Source organism: Acomys minous, assembly GCF_964271855.1.
Source record: "Acomys minous genome assembly, chromosome: 5".
In the NCBI taxonomy this organism is placed as follows: domain Eukaryota; kingdom Metazoa; phylum Chordata; class Mammalia; order Rodentia; family Muridae; genus Acomys; species Acomys minous.
The window spans coordinates 19,371,214-19,388,495 of NC_140494.1; the positions used below are offsets into that span (position 1 = coordinate 19,371,214).

The 17,282-nt window shown below is 38.7% G+C and overlaps 1 protein-coding gene across 2 annotated transcripts in view; it reads left to right on the plus strand.

Moving 5' to 3' along the window:
* PLXDC2 (plexin domain containing 2) overlaps positions 1-17,282 on the plus strand; it is a 400,556-nt gene that overhangs the window by 352,959 nt on the left and 30,315 nt on the right. For both annotated transcript variants that reach the window (XM_084783674.1, XM_084783673.1), the window contains exon 13: positions 16,866-17,026. In XM_084783674.1, coding sequence (XP_084639800.1) covers positions 16,866-17,026 — 161 coding nt within the window. The remainder of the gene's footprint in view (positions 1-16,865; positions 17,027-17,282) is intronic.

Below are 17,282 nucleotides of genomic sequence, written 5' to 3' on the forward strand. Positions count from 1 at the left end.
ACTGTAAAGTATCTTGACATTTTGTTTTATCTCTGGCTTTGTTTGGCTACTTTTCATGCTAGCCCTAACTCTGAGTAACAGTGAAAACTTCTTATACTTTGCATGTTCTGAGACTGCTCCAAGATTAAAGATTTCTCTCCTCAACTATTTTAGAGTCACAGCTCTCATCTACTTCTTTATAATGAGCTCATGTGGTTGTTTGTTAATAATATTGTTCTGGCTTACAAAAAATTCTATGCTGGGACTCCCTCCTGAAAATTAATTAAATTTTAACCTCTGGCCTTAAGTCCCAGGGGTCAATATTCCCACTGCTTCCACAGGAGAGGGGTTTGATCAAAATGTTGTCAATAATATAGAACATCAGAAGCATTGGGCTATGGAATTTTGTTCAAATATGTACATTTTAGTGGGGGTTTCTCCTCACATAGTCAGGAGGATGAAGAAGAAAGGCTCACATACCATGGCATGAATGGGCTACAAAGGGAGTTGAAGGCTAGCCTGGACAAATGAGTGATAACCTTTATGGAAATCAAAAGTAGAAAGAAGACTAAGGTTGCATATCAGGGTGACAGTGTTTACTGGGAAACATAAGACCTCAGTTCAATCCAGTACAGTCAAGTCAGTCAACTTCTGATCCTCTAGTTCAGATTGCCTCAATGCTTCAACTGTACTTCTAAAAATGCTGGACTAACGTAATGGCCACTCCTCCTCAGAACTCACCCACATATCAGGGGCTGAAGGAGTGTTTCATTTCTTTATGATCAGTCTTTAGAATAAGAATGGCACAGATATCTCTGAATACACATATTGGCCTCTACACCATGGATATTCCCAAAACATTTTAATTGTTGGCAAAGAGAAATTAGCTCTATCCCCACAAGAACAATGTGTCTGCTTCTCAGATACAAGGGATCTGAAAGCATCCTGCCTGCTGCACCTGTAACTCCTGTACACCTGCAGGGTATAAAAATTAGCCCATTAAAGATGGCAATAAGTTTATTTGTTTGAGTAAACATGGTTATTCTTTATGTTTTATTGAACTAAATGGAAAAATTGTCTTTTAAGGTCATTTTTACCGTAAAAGTTGTGATTTCAGTCTTCTTCCTAGTAGCTTGAAAAAATTATTATCCAGAATAGGAAAGACCTCACATTGTAATGTCCCTTTCTTCTCTACTTTGATGTGTAGATAGAATTCATAGTTAGACTTTCTGCTGCTAGGAGAACATAGAATATAATAATGTTTCAGAGCCTCTGGGAAAAGGAACATATACCTTTCATGACACCGCAAATATATTTTCCATTAACTTCCTGCAAATGCCCTGCCATGTCCATCTGAGCAGTAACTACTTTCTTTTTTTTTATCCAGTTTTATACCTATCTGTCCTATCCCTGGACTGGGAAGTACACTTCCAGAACAAAGAAACTTCTGTACTACGTTTTGGAACCTGACATTTGTGAGGAATCCCAGAAACCAGATTTACATACACATCATGTCAGTGTGTTAGCCACACGTGTTGGTTTGAATGAGAATGCCCCCTGCAAATGGCTAATAAAGTTATGTGCTTGGTATCCAGTTAGTGGAACAGTTTCAGAGGGATTAATAAGGTGGCCTTGCTGGTAGAAGTGTGTCACTGGGAAGGAGATTTCAGAAACATACACTGTTCCAAGTGAGCTCTGCATCTAACTTGTGGATCAGAATGTGATCTTTCAGCTCCTACTCCAGTGCCATTCCTGACTACTTAATCCCACGTTCCCCACCATGATGGTAATGGATTCTAACCCTCTGGGACTGCCCATCCCCCAGTAGATTCTTCTGTAATTTGCCTTAGTCATGGAGTCTCATCACAGCAATAGAAAAGTATCTACGACACCATGTATGGTACATCTGTAATCCAATCAGATGGGCAGTAAAAGTAGGTGGATCAGGAGTCAGAAGTTACCTTTAGCTACATAGGAGGTTCAAGACCAACCTGGGCTACGTGAGACTGTGTCTCCAAAACACTGTGGGAACTGAAGGGAAGAGAGAGGGAGAGGAAGAGGAAAGGGAGAGGGAAGGAGGGAAGGAGGGAGAGAGGGGGTGGAAAAGGATGAAGAGAGAGGGGGAAAGAGGGAGAGAGAGGGGGAAGGGGAGAGGGGAGAGAGAGAGAGAGAGAGAGAGAGAGAGAGAGAGAGAGAGAGAGAGAGAGAGAGAGGAGGCAGAAAGCATTCTCCCGGCTGTAGAGTTAAGCAGTAAATTCTGTTCATCTGTGTTGGACAAACAGTGCTTGGTTCTCATATAATATAGCAATCCACCTAAAAGAATCATAATGCTTCAAAAACACTAATCTTTCATAATAGCCTGCTGTTCCATTAAGACTAATTTCTACTTTTGTTTTGTTCTTTGGTGTTCAAATAATACCATGCAAACATTTACATGTGCCTTGGCCAGTAAGGACAAGGGTTAATTGCTTAACACTGACTCATAAATGTTGCAAGCTAATTGTCGCCAAATGCTATTAGTTCCGTTACAACAATGAGTTAGCAACTTGCTTCATAAAGTTTAAGCAGAAATATTTTTAATGAATGTTAACATTCATGTTCAGAAACCACTACAGAAAAAAGATAGTTTTTAAAATGTTAACCTGAAAATCTTGTAGACATTTAAATAGAAGTGTAAAAAATGTATCTGTTGGACCTAAGGAAAGCAGGAGAGAAAGAGTGGTGGGACACTGACCAGGGAGATGCAACCAAACAAACAAACCAAAATAACAAAACGGCAAGCAAATTCCAAAATAGATGTCTTAATTTAAAATAGTAACCAGATGTTGCTTATCAGACTGACATATTCGAAACCAAGATGCTCAGCTGGAGATGAGGATAGATGTCTGACAGAATGCTTCCCCAGCATGTGTGAGGCCCTGGATTCAATAGGTGGCAACACAGTAAACATAAGGATTAATATGCTAGGAACAGAAGAGTTTATGAATGTAAGAGCACCAAGGTGAAGTGATGGGGAGTACGGTCACCACTGAAACAACCAATAACTCCTGGAGTGACTCTACCTGTCAAAGCAAACGTAAACACAGTGAGATAAGCAGGAAAATATAAGAATGAAAGAGGAGGCAGTTCAGCAGAGAAACATTACAATTTTGGAAAGGTAGTTTAAAACAAATAGAGGGGAAAAGAACACTCTGAACCATACTGTCAACCAATGTGGATGTGGATGATTTTTGAGTTCTGTTTCTAACATGTAGAATATCAGTAGATTTGTCTCAGTAGTTACGAGCACTGGCTGAGCAATCAGGAGGACCAGGGTTTGGATCAAAGTACCCATATTATAAGTCGTACACTGCAGCAAAGGGCTGTAACTTCAGCGTTGAGGGATCTTATGCCCTCTACTGGCCTCTGGGTGTGAGCATGAGTGTTCATATGCACACACACATGTGCATCTATACTCATATAGGCATATACACACAAATAAATTATAAAAAAGAGTCAATTGGAAATCAGTAAAAAGATATTGTCTGCTAACAAAGAGAGTAGATTTTAGATCCTCCCAAGAATTGTTGCGTGGATAGGTTGAAAGCTATTAGTCAGAACAAAAATGTCAACGCAAATAAATAGTTTTGTCACTATAATCTTATTAAGTGAATTAATTCAATTTGAGAAAGACGAATACCACATGTTTTCTCTCATTTCTGTGTCTTAGACTTTACAATCTTATAAAATCACATAAGTAACAGTGACATAAGAGGAGATGAGCGGGGAACAGAGGGAATTGACAGGAGGAAGCAGACTGAAGGAGTGTGCCCCACATAACCCTGCACAATAACAATAAAGTATAATTTTAAATGAAGCTAGGGAAAATGACAATATTTGGATTATTTCCAAATAGGTAGCAAGTCGACAATACTGAATAATGTATGATAGACAGAAGAGACCGTAGCAGACTTTTAACAGTACACAAAGAAGTGATAATGAAATCAAAGAAAATAATGACGTCTTGCACAGTGAGATGAAGAGACCAGCCAGCCACTTTGGAGTCCTTGTAGTATGACTCAGTCTATGTGAAACCCATGTAAAAGCAAAGCTAATCCACAATAATACCAATCAGTACAATTGGTTAAGAATGCCTAAGACTGAGAGAGGGACGAAAAGAATTTGAGGAAACAAAATTATTCTGATTCATACTTTATTACTATTTATTAATTATGTGTCTGTGTGGAGATATATGTGAATGAGTGCAGTTGCCCCTGGAGGCTGAAGCAACAGGCAGCAGATCCATCGGGAGCTGGAGTTACAGGCAATAAAAGGCACACTGAATGGGTACTGGGAACTGAGCTTGAGTTCTGTGTAAGAAAAGTTAGCCACCCCCCTTTTTTATAAGTTTTACTATTTTATTTACTTTTTTATTAACTAAAAGCTTTATTTCAAAGAATTTACCAATAAATAACTTCATGCAGCCGGGGATGGTGGCACACGCCTATGAGAGGCGGAGGCAGACAGATCTCCATGAGTTCAAGGCCAACCTGGTCTAAAAAATGAGTCCAGGGCAGCCAAGGCCACACAGAGAAACCCTGTCTTGAAGAACAAAAACAGCAGACAAAAACAAAAGCAAACAAACAAACAAATGATGCATGAAACTAATCAGACCCGAAGCCTGTCCATCGCACTGAGCTTCTCTACAGTTACAATTGCCGTTCGAAAGCTATGGAGCCTCACATTGGAGTTCAAGTAATAAATTAATCTTTAATATAATTACATCACTTCCTCCTCCTGTTTTTTCCCTCCAGCCCCTCCCACTACCCTCTTTCCAACCCATCCCCCCTCACTTTCAAAATGATAGGCTCTTTTTCTTGCATTGGTATTGTTACAAATGCACAAATATAAATACAAACAGTTGAGTACATTTGAGCTCACTTTTGTTGTTTGGGTATACAAAGTTTCAGGGCAGACCAAGGTATGTTGGATAACCAAGTCAGAGACACATCCCTAAGAGAGGCTAAATCTCCCTCGCCCTCTCCCTCTCCCTCCCCCTCCTTTCCCCCCCTTCCCCCCTCCTTGTCCCCTTCCCTCTTTGTCTCAGGTGGGACCCTATGAGATTTTCCCTCTTTGGATTTTGCACATCTATTGATGTCAGCATTGCTTAGATCTTATTTATGCAGCCTTTTTTAAGAGAGGCAGTCTCACAGCAACCCTTTTGGTATTCTGGCATTAAAATCTTTCTGCTTCCTCTTCTGTGATGTTTCCTGAGCCTCAGATGCAGAAGCTGTGCTGCCCTTTCACCATCCATGGATCTCTGTGCTGTGTCTAGTCATGGATCTCTGTAATGGCTTCCATTTGCTACAAAAAGAAGCTTCTATGACGAGGGGTGATGGCCACATCTATGTGTGGGTGTAAGGATAATGTTTAGAATGTAGTTACGTAGTTACGCTGGGCAAGCAAAGTAGTGATAGTAGATTTTCTTCTAACATCCATGATCTCACCAGCCCAGGACGATTGACTAGGTTAGCCCTCTTAATGATACAGCTGTCTTTGAAGCCACCATCCTCCGTATCTTGATTTAGATAATAGTTACTTGCATATACATAGTTAATTAAGTTTGTTAATTTACACACCTGTCGTCTATATGGTTCAATAATAAAAAATTTACCTTGATATCAAAAATAAAGAAAGAAAAGAAGACATTTTTATGTACTTTTCATCAAAGTATGTTTACTTTCTTTTATTTATTTATTTATTTATTTATTTTTTAATCAGTTTTTCACTTTACATTTTGGGTATAGCCTCAACCCTCCTCTCCTCCTGGTCTCACCCTCCCTCCCTGTTTTCCCCCCATCCTCCATCCTTTACTCCTTAGAGAAGGGGAGGCCTCCTACCCACCTACCCCAGCATGACAAGTTGCATCAGGACTGAGGGCATCCTCTTTTTCCCCTGTGACCTGTTGAGGTAGCCCCCCACAAGGGGAATTGGTCGAGAAGCAGGCAATAGAGTCCATGTCAAAGTCAGCCCACATTGCCCTCTGCAAGCATAGCAAAGAATTGTTAGTACTGTCACTGGTTAGCTCTCTCCCATAGGGTGAGTCTCAGGTTGGACCAGGCATTAGTTGGACATTTCTTTCATCTCTGCTTTATTTTTGGTCCCTGCACATCTTGTGGGCAGAGTAAGTTCTGGATTAAAGTTTTTGTGGGTGGATTGGTATTCCCCTCCTTCTACTAGGAGTCCTGTCTAGTTAGATGATGGCCTTCAGTCTCCATGACCCCTGATACTAGGAGTCTCAGCTACAGTCACCCCCACACCCTCCCTAGAGCCTACCCTGTCTTAGGTCTCCAGGTTGTCACAGAGATGCCTTGGCCCAATGTTTTTTTTCTCTCTGCAAGCCCCGTGTCCTGCCACCCCCACTCTCTCCAGGTCTGATATGACCCCTCACTGCTCTCCATCCTCTCTCTCCCTCTTCCTCTCTCCCTCCTCTCCCTCTCCCTCTCTCCCTGTCCATCCTCCCTCTCTTACCATGTTACCTTCCTTTAACCACTTCCACTCTCCTATTTCCACTTCTGAATAAGATTTAAGCTTCCTCCCTTGGATGTTCCTTGTTACCTATCTTTTTTGGGTCTGGGAATTGTAGTAGGGTTATCCTGTACTATGTGACTAAGATTTGCTTATAAGCGAGTACATACCAAGGCTCTAGCCAAGTATTATTTGGATAGAGGCATTGTTACCCACAGTCTCTGTCTCCTTTTTTAAAAAATTAATTTATTACAATTTGTTCAAATTACATCTCAATGTTACCCCCTTTCTCTTATCTTCCCATACCTACCCTCCCTCCATCTTCTGCCCTATTACTCTCCCCTAGACCTCTGACAGAAGGGGACCTCCTCTCCCACCATATGACCACAGCCTATCCAGGTCTTATCCAGGTAGCCTGCTTCCCCTCCCGACCAAGAGGAAGTAATCAAATTGGGGGAACCAGAGAGTATGTCAGAGGCAGTCCCCACTCTCCCCATAACCATGGAGAATGAGCTGTCCTTGGCTATATTTGAAAAGGGGGTATGGGTTTACTCCGTGCATTGTCCTTGGGTGGTGCAACAGTTCTTTTAGGTCCCCTTGAGTTCAGATCCATCGGCCTTGGTGATCTCCTTATGGGGCCCCTGAACCCTCTGGGCCCATCTATCCCCCCATTCTTCCATACCACTCTCAGCACTCTATCCAGAGTCCAGCAGTGAGTTCCAGCATCTGTCTTGATCCCCCACTGAGTGGAGTCTCTCAGAGGACATCTGTGTTGGGCTAATATCCACTTATAAGTGAGTATATACCAGGAGTGTCTTTCTGGGTCTGGGTTACCTCACTCAGGATGACCGTTTCTAATTCCATCCACTTGCCTGCGAATTTCAAGATTTCCTTGTTTTTAATGGCTGAGTAGTATTCCATTATGTAAATGTACCGCCAAACTAAATAACACAATTAGAAGATAGGGTACAGAGCTAAAAAGAGAATTCCAGAAGAAGAACATTAAATGGCCAAGAAACACCTAAAGAAATGATCAATGTCCTTAGTTATCAGGAAAATGCAAATCAAAAGGACTCTGAGATTCCCTCTTACACCTACCAGAATGGCTAAGATTAAAAACTCAAGTGACAGCACATGTTGATGAGGATGGCGAAAGGGGAACACTCCTCCATTGCTGGTAGGAGTGCAAACTTGTACAACCACTTTGGAAATCAATCTAATGCTTTCTCAGAAATTGGGAATAGTGCTACTGCAAGACCCAGCTATACCATTCCTAGGCATATACCAGAAAGATGTTCCACCATACAATAGGGACATTTGCTCAACCATGTTCTTAGCAGCTTTATTCATAATAGCCAGAATCTGGAAACAACCTATATGTCTCTTGACCAGAGAATGGATAAATTCTCTGTCTCCTTGAGATATGTACACCACAAATGGGATCCTCCTCATGTTTCCTTCTAGTAAACTGAGACAGATATCACACAGCCAGCGTTGTTTGTACTTTAAGTGCGTCAGTGATTCAGATTCCAAATTTGAGGCATACAAATTACCAAATGATAATAGCTAGCAATTAAGTGAACTCACATTGTTGGTTGGTTGGTTGGTTTTTGAGTTTCAAAGGTTGTTACTTTTAAGGATAAATTCTAGGATCAAGGAAATTGAGTTTTCCTTGGGATCTTGCAGTTTTCAGAAGCAACTGATTAGTTATAACCTTTGAACACTTGATTTTATTTAGGACCCTTCTAGACCTCTGTACCTTGAGTCTTTGGTTCAAATGGTGAATATCCTGTCTGCTCTCATCTACCACAACCCATCTGCTCCAGATTGCATGCTTTTCCAGTAGTGAGGATGATTGACAAGCATGTTTTTGACTGACCTTCATCTTTTTTTTGAATACTCTTCCCTTGTTCTCCTATTGGTCAAGATTGTTTTGCTTCTGTGTCTTGTGTTTCTGTCTGCATTTTTACATCTTTTTCGTTTCTGTGAAAATTGGCTTGAAGTTTTATTTAGATTATTGTATTTTTTAGTTTCCTTTGGTAGTGTGAATTTTTTCACAATTTTAATTTTCCAAATCTGTGAGCACGAGAAGTCTTTTATTTTCTGTTGTCATCCTCAATTTCTTTCTTTAGTGTTCTGAAGTTTTAATTGTACAGCTCTTTCACTTTCTTCTCAAAGGTTTGCTGATATAACTTTTGGGGGTGGCTATTACACATGGGATTGATTCTCTGGTTTCTTTCTCAGTATATTTGTAATTGGTTTATAGGAACATTACTGATTTTTGTGTGTTAACTTTTTTTTTTACCAGATCACTTTGCTAAAGGTGTTTATCAGTTACAAGACTTTTCTGGTAGACTATATTTAGAGTCTTTTATGTATATATTCATATAATCTGAAAATACAAGTAGCATTATACAGACTGAGAAGGTTGTACTTATGTATTTAGTAATTTTAACTATCTAGCTACAATTAATAAAAAAAAAGAGGTCATGAAATTGAAAGAGAACAAAGTGGAGCATATAGCAGTTTTGGAGGTGGGAAAGGGAAGGGATAGATGATGTAATTATGTTTATAATTTCAAACATTTAAAAAATAATTTAAAAGAAAGAATACTTTGACTTCTTCCTTTCATATTTGTATCTCTTCTAGCTTTCTATTGTTGTGTTGTTCTAACTAAGAATTGGAATGCTAGATCGAAAAGGAGCATTCACAGTGGACATCCGAGTCTTGTGCCTAGTTTTTCTACATTTACTATGATGTTATTTCTAGACTTGTTTTATATAACCTTTATTGAAGGATATATACCCTTTTGCTAGTATCTCAAGGGCTTTTATCATAATGTTTTATTTATTCAACTTGGTAATGGTCTTTCCTGCATCTACTGAGATGACCAAGTGCGTCATGGGTGTTTGCTTACATATGTTGAACTATCTCTATATCTCTGGGACAAAGCCTATTTGATCATGACAGAAGACCATTTTGAGGTGTTCTTGGTTTCATTTTGCAAGTGTTTGGTTGAGAATTTTTGCATCTATATTCATAAGGAGATGGGTCTATAATTTTTTGATGTGTCTTGAGATTAGTTTTAGCTATCAGTGTAACTGTGGATTCATTGCTTGAAAGTATTCCTTCCTTTTCTGTCATTTGGAATAATATGAGGCACTTCAGTTTAGTTCTTCTTTAACAGCCTGGTAAAATACTATGGCAAATTTATCTTAAAAACAACATTCACAATAATATTAACATGATTGATAGCATATCATAATGTGTAGGATGGCAATTATTCTGAGCAGTGCTAAGAGCAGATATTTCACTGAATACTCACTGTGTGTAAAGAGTGATGTCAGGTACTTTATCAGCGTCACCTCGCATCTTCTCAACAACCATCATGGGACAGGCAGTACTATTATGCTCATTTTAGAAGAGGACAGAGATTGAAAGAGATGCTTATTCTTTTGGTCAGACAGTGTGAGCTCCTCCTATTCTTGGCAGCCTGATGTTTGGGTATCAGTTTAGTGCCTTAGAAATGCATCTATTTTCATACCAGATCTTTTCCTGGCATTGGAGATGGCATGCAGGGCCTTCATCAATCTTAATGAACACTATATTTCTGAGCTATAGGCCCAGCTCTGAGTAGGATTCCTAACCTATGTTCAGAATAGGTTATTCATTTCATAAACATTGGATGTAAAAAGCATATAGAGTCACTTTTCTCGGACAACTTTCTTTCTGTCTCAACCTTGACAATACTTTGTCACCCACACCTCTGCTATTCCATAATGAATACAGTCTTTAGCAAACTATTGCTAACTTGTACTATAATTAAATTTCACACTATCTTTGCCACGCCAGTATTTAGTGGGAATTTCTACAAAGAAACACCCAATAGATTTTTAAAATTTTATATTTACATGAAAAGTTAGACACCAGAATTTTCCTGTAATTTGGATTTTTCCCAAAATTTTAGGGATGCTGGGAAGGAGATGAGTCACTTGTGTTGCAGTAAATAAGCTACCATCCATGCACATTCCAACAATCATAATTAATCTCAGTGGGTCAAAAGAAAGTTCATCAAAATAGGATGGCGCCCGTGGAGAAGAAAAGGGAGAAGATAGGATGGAAAGATGGAATGGGAAGCAAGCATGCCAATACCATGTGTACTTGTGTGTTTGTGTGTGTGTGTGTGTGTGTGTGTGTGTGTGTACATGTGTAAGTGTGGTTGGTGTGGGTGTATGTACGTTTAAAATTTCCAAAGAATTATTGAAAAGGGAAAAACAAAATATGTAAATGTGTTTTAAATAAAGAAGATAATTGTATATAGACAGCTAACATTAGGAAAAATATAAAGCCCTGAAACTAAAGTTAATAACAAAAGTAAATATTTAAGCGCCAGCAGATAATGACAAAGAGTATCACATAACGTAAGAATGGAATAATCAAATTGGATAGCCCCTATAGTAACTGTAAATATTGCGAGGCCACTATGAGGAGCTTCCTCATGCTCAAAGCAAAAGTACCACTAACTCAGTCCAGAGGACTGTCCCAACTCTTCATTTTGATTACACCCAGCATTTCTTATATTATGGGTTCACAGAGATTTTACTTTCCTCCAGTTTTAAAGATAAGAAACAAGCTATTATTGTTTTTAAAACAAGATTTTCATATTCTAACTACTCTCAACTCAGAACACTCCAAACGCATCTATGAATAAAATTTCAGTCAGTCACCTGTAGTTGGAAAGAATGGAAAGAGTGGGCCCCACCTGCTGCCTTGCCAGTGCTATTCTCACCAAATAGTGTGTGTGCGTGTGTGTGTGTGTGTGTGTGTGTAGTTTCTACATTTCTTTTTTAAAAACTTACCTTATCTCATAAATGAAATGTCACAATATAAATCCTGGCAGCATCAGTATACTTTATAAATTAATTTCAGGCCATCCTCCTCCATGAAATCTTTTTTGGCCAGGAAAATGGCTCAGTAAGTAAAAGATGCATAATGTGTAGCCTGAGCTAAATCTCTAGAGCCCCCTACATAAATGTGACAAAAGAGACCCAACCCCATTCCATTATACTGGACTCTGATTGCCATATATACATCACACACACAACAGGATCATACCAGTAAGTACACATGTGATCACACACTCCATAAACACTTTGAAATATTAATATATTAAGAAACATCTAGAAAATTGTAAGCCCCATATAAAGAACCTGAAGACTGAATTGTTAAAAAACTAGAAAATGCATAAATCATCATGGAATACTGAACTCAGTCAAGGCCATGATTCTGAGTATAAGAAAGGGAAACAGGCAGGAAACAAACAAGCTACAAAATCAGATCATTTAATTACAAGGGAAACTTCCAAAGGAGAATCAATTTATTTAAACACTGTATCACATGACTGCTCCATTACGTGTTTTATTATACTAATGGGTTAGATTATATTCCACAAGGAAAGCTGTGAGCCTGTGTGTTTTTAGTCAAAATGTGGAACATTGATATTTAAGGCATTTTTAGTTCAACTTCATTCCAGAGCTTTAAGAAAGAACATTTTGGCAATGTCTATGTAAGATTTATGGATTTTGAACAAATCTGTACAAGACTTTTCCCAATCCATCAGATCTTCGATCCCCAAAGGATATTAATATGGCATGGAATTTATAGGCTGAAGTATTTCATTTTTAGGCCAGAAGAGTTAGTTCTAGAGGGGATACAGTTTCAGACAAGAATTTTGAGTTTTACTTTATTCTCAGACTTTGAGGATTGATGAGATTTGATAATAGGCACAAGTCTCTTTAGCAATGTGTTAGAACATTTTTTCCATATTAGAAATGCCTAATTCTAAACTCAGAACAACCGTGTCATGCCCGTATAAAGTCTGAGAAAACCATATGAAGAATAAGGAGACACAGAGTTTTAAAATCCACTACTCTACTTTGAAGAAATTTTAAACTTTTGTTCTTCTTTCACTCAGATTATCTTTTTCCTACTCTTTATTTCTTCAGCTTTTCTACCTCTCAGCTCACTTAGTCATGAATATTCCCTGAGTAGACTAAATGAAGCAACTCACATAAAGTATTGGATATTTTCTGCTTTTAGAAACCTGTTGTATTCACAGTTATGGTGACAAAACATCACCCAGCAATAACAAATTGCTTTGACAGATGTGAAAATTGTTAGTCTTCTTGGCGTTCTATGAACTCTTAAAACACCACAAATCGTCCGTGGGTCATTCAGAGCACCATATGAGAGTATATCATCTTTAATATTATTGATTTTCTATGCTCCTTTGTGTTTTAAATCATTACAAAAGTGCTTTCACTGTTCAGGCTTTTATTGTATGCTTTTGATATTCAGTCCTTTGGTCCAGAGATCCCATTTTATGTTGTCTCACTGCTTTTTATCATTAGTCCCTCTTAGTTTGGGACTCAATTTAAAGCTAAAGACAAGGCTGAAAGTTAGAACTAGCAAGTGTATAATGCTATAGTGATTGTTGTTTGATTTTCTTTGCTTTGAGACATTAACAAACAAACAAAAAAGGACAATGATATTTCTAAGAAAAGAATCCAGATTTTGGTCTTGGGACTAGATTCCTTGCAACCATGCTTAAACAGGCCCCTTTCCAGACTCTAATAAAGAGTCTATACCTGAGGCATGTGCCTGGTGTTCTTTGCCTGCTTCTCTCTGCCAATTTAAAAGATCAGTACTGATTGTTTTCCAAAGTTGACATTTGAGCTTATTGTCTTTTCTGGGGAAGTATTGGTTTCATTTTATTCCAGGGTCTTCCCTTGAGTGTGTTAATTAACTTCCAATTATAGGCATTACCAAGGGCTTGCTTTTACTTTTTTTTTTTTTTTACATTTCAGTTTTTGTGGAGATGCTTGTAATTTTGGACACAGATGACTCCTGCATGTTGTCCACAGATAAACGTGTTTATACTTTCATGTTGTTTGAGAAGTGATGATAAGTTGGAAACCAAACAAAGAATTTAAAACCCAAGCACAGCAATGCAGATGTTCAGGTTCAACAATATTTAACCTCTGCATAACATCTTGGTGTCTGTGGATTCCTAGTCTTGAAGGCAGTGGGAGTAAAGCAGCCTTTTACAGTATTGATTCATGAGATAAAAAGAAATATTGGTTAAATTACATGGGAATAGAGAAATATAGTCTCCAAAGACTGCATGTGCCTTTTGTGTCACATCACAGATTGTTCAGGAATTAGTATGGACATTTTTTGGGTAATAGTTTGAAATTAAATGTGACATTTGTCCTTAAACTGTTTGTTTAATGATAAACGTATTTGTCTTCCATGTCCTGCACACATAAAAAACATGAAGCTGAAACTTGGTGTTATGTGTCTGAAAATGGGAACCCCATAGAGATACAATAGAAAGACACTGACACTGGCTAGTGGATAAATAGAAAGGGGAGAAATATGGAAGAGATAGAGAAATAAAAGAATGGATAGAGAGAGGGAAAAAGATAAGAGAAAGGAAGAGATGATGCAAGAGATGGTGGGGTGGAAGGGTAGAATTCCACATGGGCTTCATAGAAACATTACAGGATATTTTTATATGACTCAAGTATCCAATTTTACTATATTTTGCCCCACAGTTATATTTTAAATCACTCCTGGATTTTTATGAAAGCAACATGTTATAAGTTAGTTCTTAGATGCAGTCATAAATGCATACTTAATGAAGAAACTAAATGTCTAGTTTTTAGAGTGTTGGGAAACTGTCACTATAATTTCGCTCAATCTGCTTCATATAAAAATAACATATTACTATTATAGCTTAGCATTAAATAAGTACTTACTACACTCCAGGTGCTCCCCCTAAGAACTGTGTATGTACATCTTCAGTCCTTCCAGGAAGGCTATTGACATCACAATACAGGATGAGCAACTCTGGACAAGGGAGATGAGGCTACTTACTAAAGCCATATTCTGCTTCTCAGTGGCTGTCACCTGTTTTTAATGTCCTTTATTATTCCTTCACTTCTCTTCCTCTGTCATTTTCATCTTGCTGTTACCCTAAACTTGAGAAAGGGCTTCTGACACCAGCACTGGCCTGAGTCCCAGGAGAGGCGCAGCTACCACCTTTGTTAATGGCACAAAGCTATTTTTTGAACCGTCTTTTAAATTATTTTTCCTTTACTTGAAATTACCATTTTTTTCCAGAATTAGATGCCAGACTCATGACATCAAATAAGGAGAAAGAGAACTGCTAAGAGCTCAGTGTTAGCTGAGGATATGGCAATCAGAGCCAATGTTTATAACCAGCCTGTCCTGTTACAGCCCAGCTCTAATTTAGCAACTATGCAGCCTTAACATATTTCTGAATTTCCTGCTGTCTCAGTTACCTCACCTATTAAGGGCAGAAATAGTAACGCTTACCTCTTAGAGTTGTTGGTGGGACATATGCAAGACAGCAAACATACATCTGCGTATTACAAACCAACTTTATATACTGAATTGCTTTCACACTTGATAATTGTTTTCTGGTTAATTTATGTAATGGGAGAAAACCCCTTAGTATTTTGAGTGTTAAGATTTAATGGAAGAATCACTGAATACCAAGGGTCAAGCAAAGAGCAAATAATGACAGTGAAAAAAAAATGAAGGGAGATCTAGGATTAAGCTCTTATTTTAGGACCTACCGCTGAAGAGAGGGGCAGGGAAGGCAGAGGATCAGAGGAAGGAGGAGAAGAGAGGAAAGAAGGATAGAAAATGAGCAGAAGGAAAGGAGAAATGAAGGGGAAAGGAGGAAGAAGAAGTGATGGAAAAAAGGGCGGAAGAAAGGGAATTAAAGAGTGTGAAGAATTGTGTAACATTTCTTTGCCTTATCTGGAATTCTGTAAGTTCACATAGACCACTCATTCTGATAGAAAACTATGTCTGGGTTTTACTAACAAACTCTTAAAAGTTAAAAACAACACCAATGCTTATCAAGTTGTTTAATAAAAAAAGGTGCTTAAAGGATAAAAGCAAAGAGTAAGGATGTCACAGATAGGTGCCACTAATATAAAGACTGTGACCCACTGTTCTAGAATATCTGTCCCTCTTAAGAATCAGCTAATGACTCAAAAAATCCAATCATACTACACACTGGCATACAGGGGCCTGCCACGCATAATTTAGGATGATTTCTAAATTCATGAACAGTCGTCAAAAATTTCAGAATCTTAGAACATGTAAGAGATTATTTTATGTGGTTGATTGACTAGGTTGGAAAGTCATTACGTTGGAAATTAAATTTTTCACTTGTCTAACTCAGAACACTGGTATTATAGTGGCACACACCTTATTGGAATTTACAGAAAGAGATAACCAGGCTGTGGCATACTAGAATCTTTTCATGTGTTGTGCTTTTTCCCTTAGAAAATGATAAAACTATTCAAGGGTCATTTTTCTTCCGCCTGCCATGCTTCAAAAATATTTTCAGTTTAAAACAGATTTTTAAAAATTGTGCTCTGAAGTTCATGCACAGAATTTCTGAAGATGCCTGAGTTGCCACCTGAAAAAAAAAATCCATGTAAAAATTCCATACAAAATATGAGATAGTTTTTTGAAAAGTAGTCATTTTTTTAGCAATAAGAGTTTGAGTTTGGGGACAGAGCGAGAGAGAGAGAGGGAGAGGGAAAGAGAGAGAGAGAGAGAGAGAGAGAGAGAGAGAGAGAGAGAGAGAGAGAGAGAGAAGTGTATTGTACAGTTAAACAAAATCTGAAATTTTTCTCACAATTGGGGGGATGATTATAAGGTATTAATCAAATAGGGCTCTGTGAGAGGGCTCTCAGTCAGTACATTAAGATCCCCATCACTCTGTGCTTCTAGGGCAGCATGCCCACCCAATCAAGTCAAGTAGAGTGTTTCACTTACAGCAGGAGACCCTGTCTCCAAAAACAAGGTTGAGAGCAATTGATGAAGTCACCCAACATTGACCTGCCCTCTACACCTACGAGCACACAAGTTCACACACACACACACACACACACACACACACACACACACACACACACACACACATACACCACCAAAAGGCTGTTAGTCGTGTTCATTAAACTAGAAATTGAGTACAGGGGCTACAGGGGCTACTAAGCAGTAGCGCAGTTTCCTAACATGCATAAGTCCATGGGTTTGATCCCCAGCAGCACTAACATTAAATTTATTTGTATCCATCAATATTATAGGGTTTTTTTTTGTTGTTGTTGTTGCTTAAACAACTTCAGACATTAGTTGTGTGGACACACGCAAGCCTGAACTGAAGTTATAAAAAACTTGGTGCTGCTTACTTACATACATGAGTTCTGCACAAAGGAAACTTTGAATTTAAGGGTACACATATGAAGGGCCTGACAGCTGGGATCTTCTTTCAGCCTCCACAGACGACAGTGCAGCTGAGAAGAAAGGAGGAACCCTTCACGCCGGCCTCATCGTTGGAATCCTCATCCTGGTCCTCATTATAGCAGCGGCCGTTCTGGTGACAGTTTATATGTATCACCATCCCACATCAGCAGCCAGCATCTTCTTCATTGAGGTAGGTGCCAGTTCAGCCACGATGCTAGTGCACAGGCTCTGCGAACCAGCAAACGCCACCTGGATTTAATGCTTGGCACATGATCTATCATTGTCAGTCTGGCTGATCTCAGGCTCTTGCACCCACTCATGTCCGTGCTGATAGATTACTCTCGGATGATGAGGTCAGGCCTCTTATCTCTGAAGCTCTTGAACAAATAAGCCATCTTCCGTTTAGAGACCTAAGAGAAAATAAAAACCATACTTCCCAGGCCTCT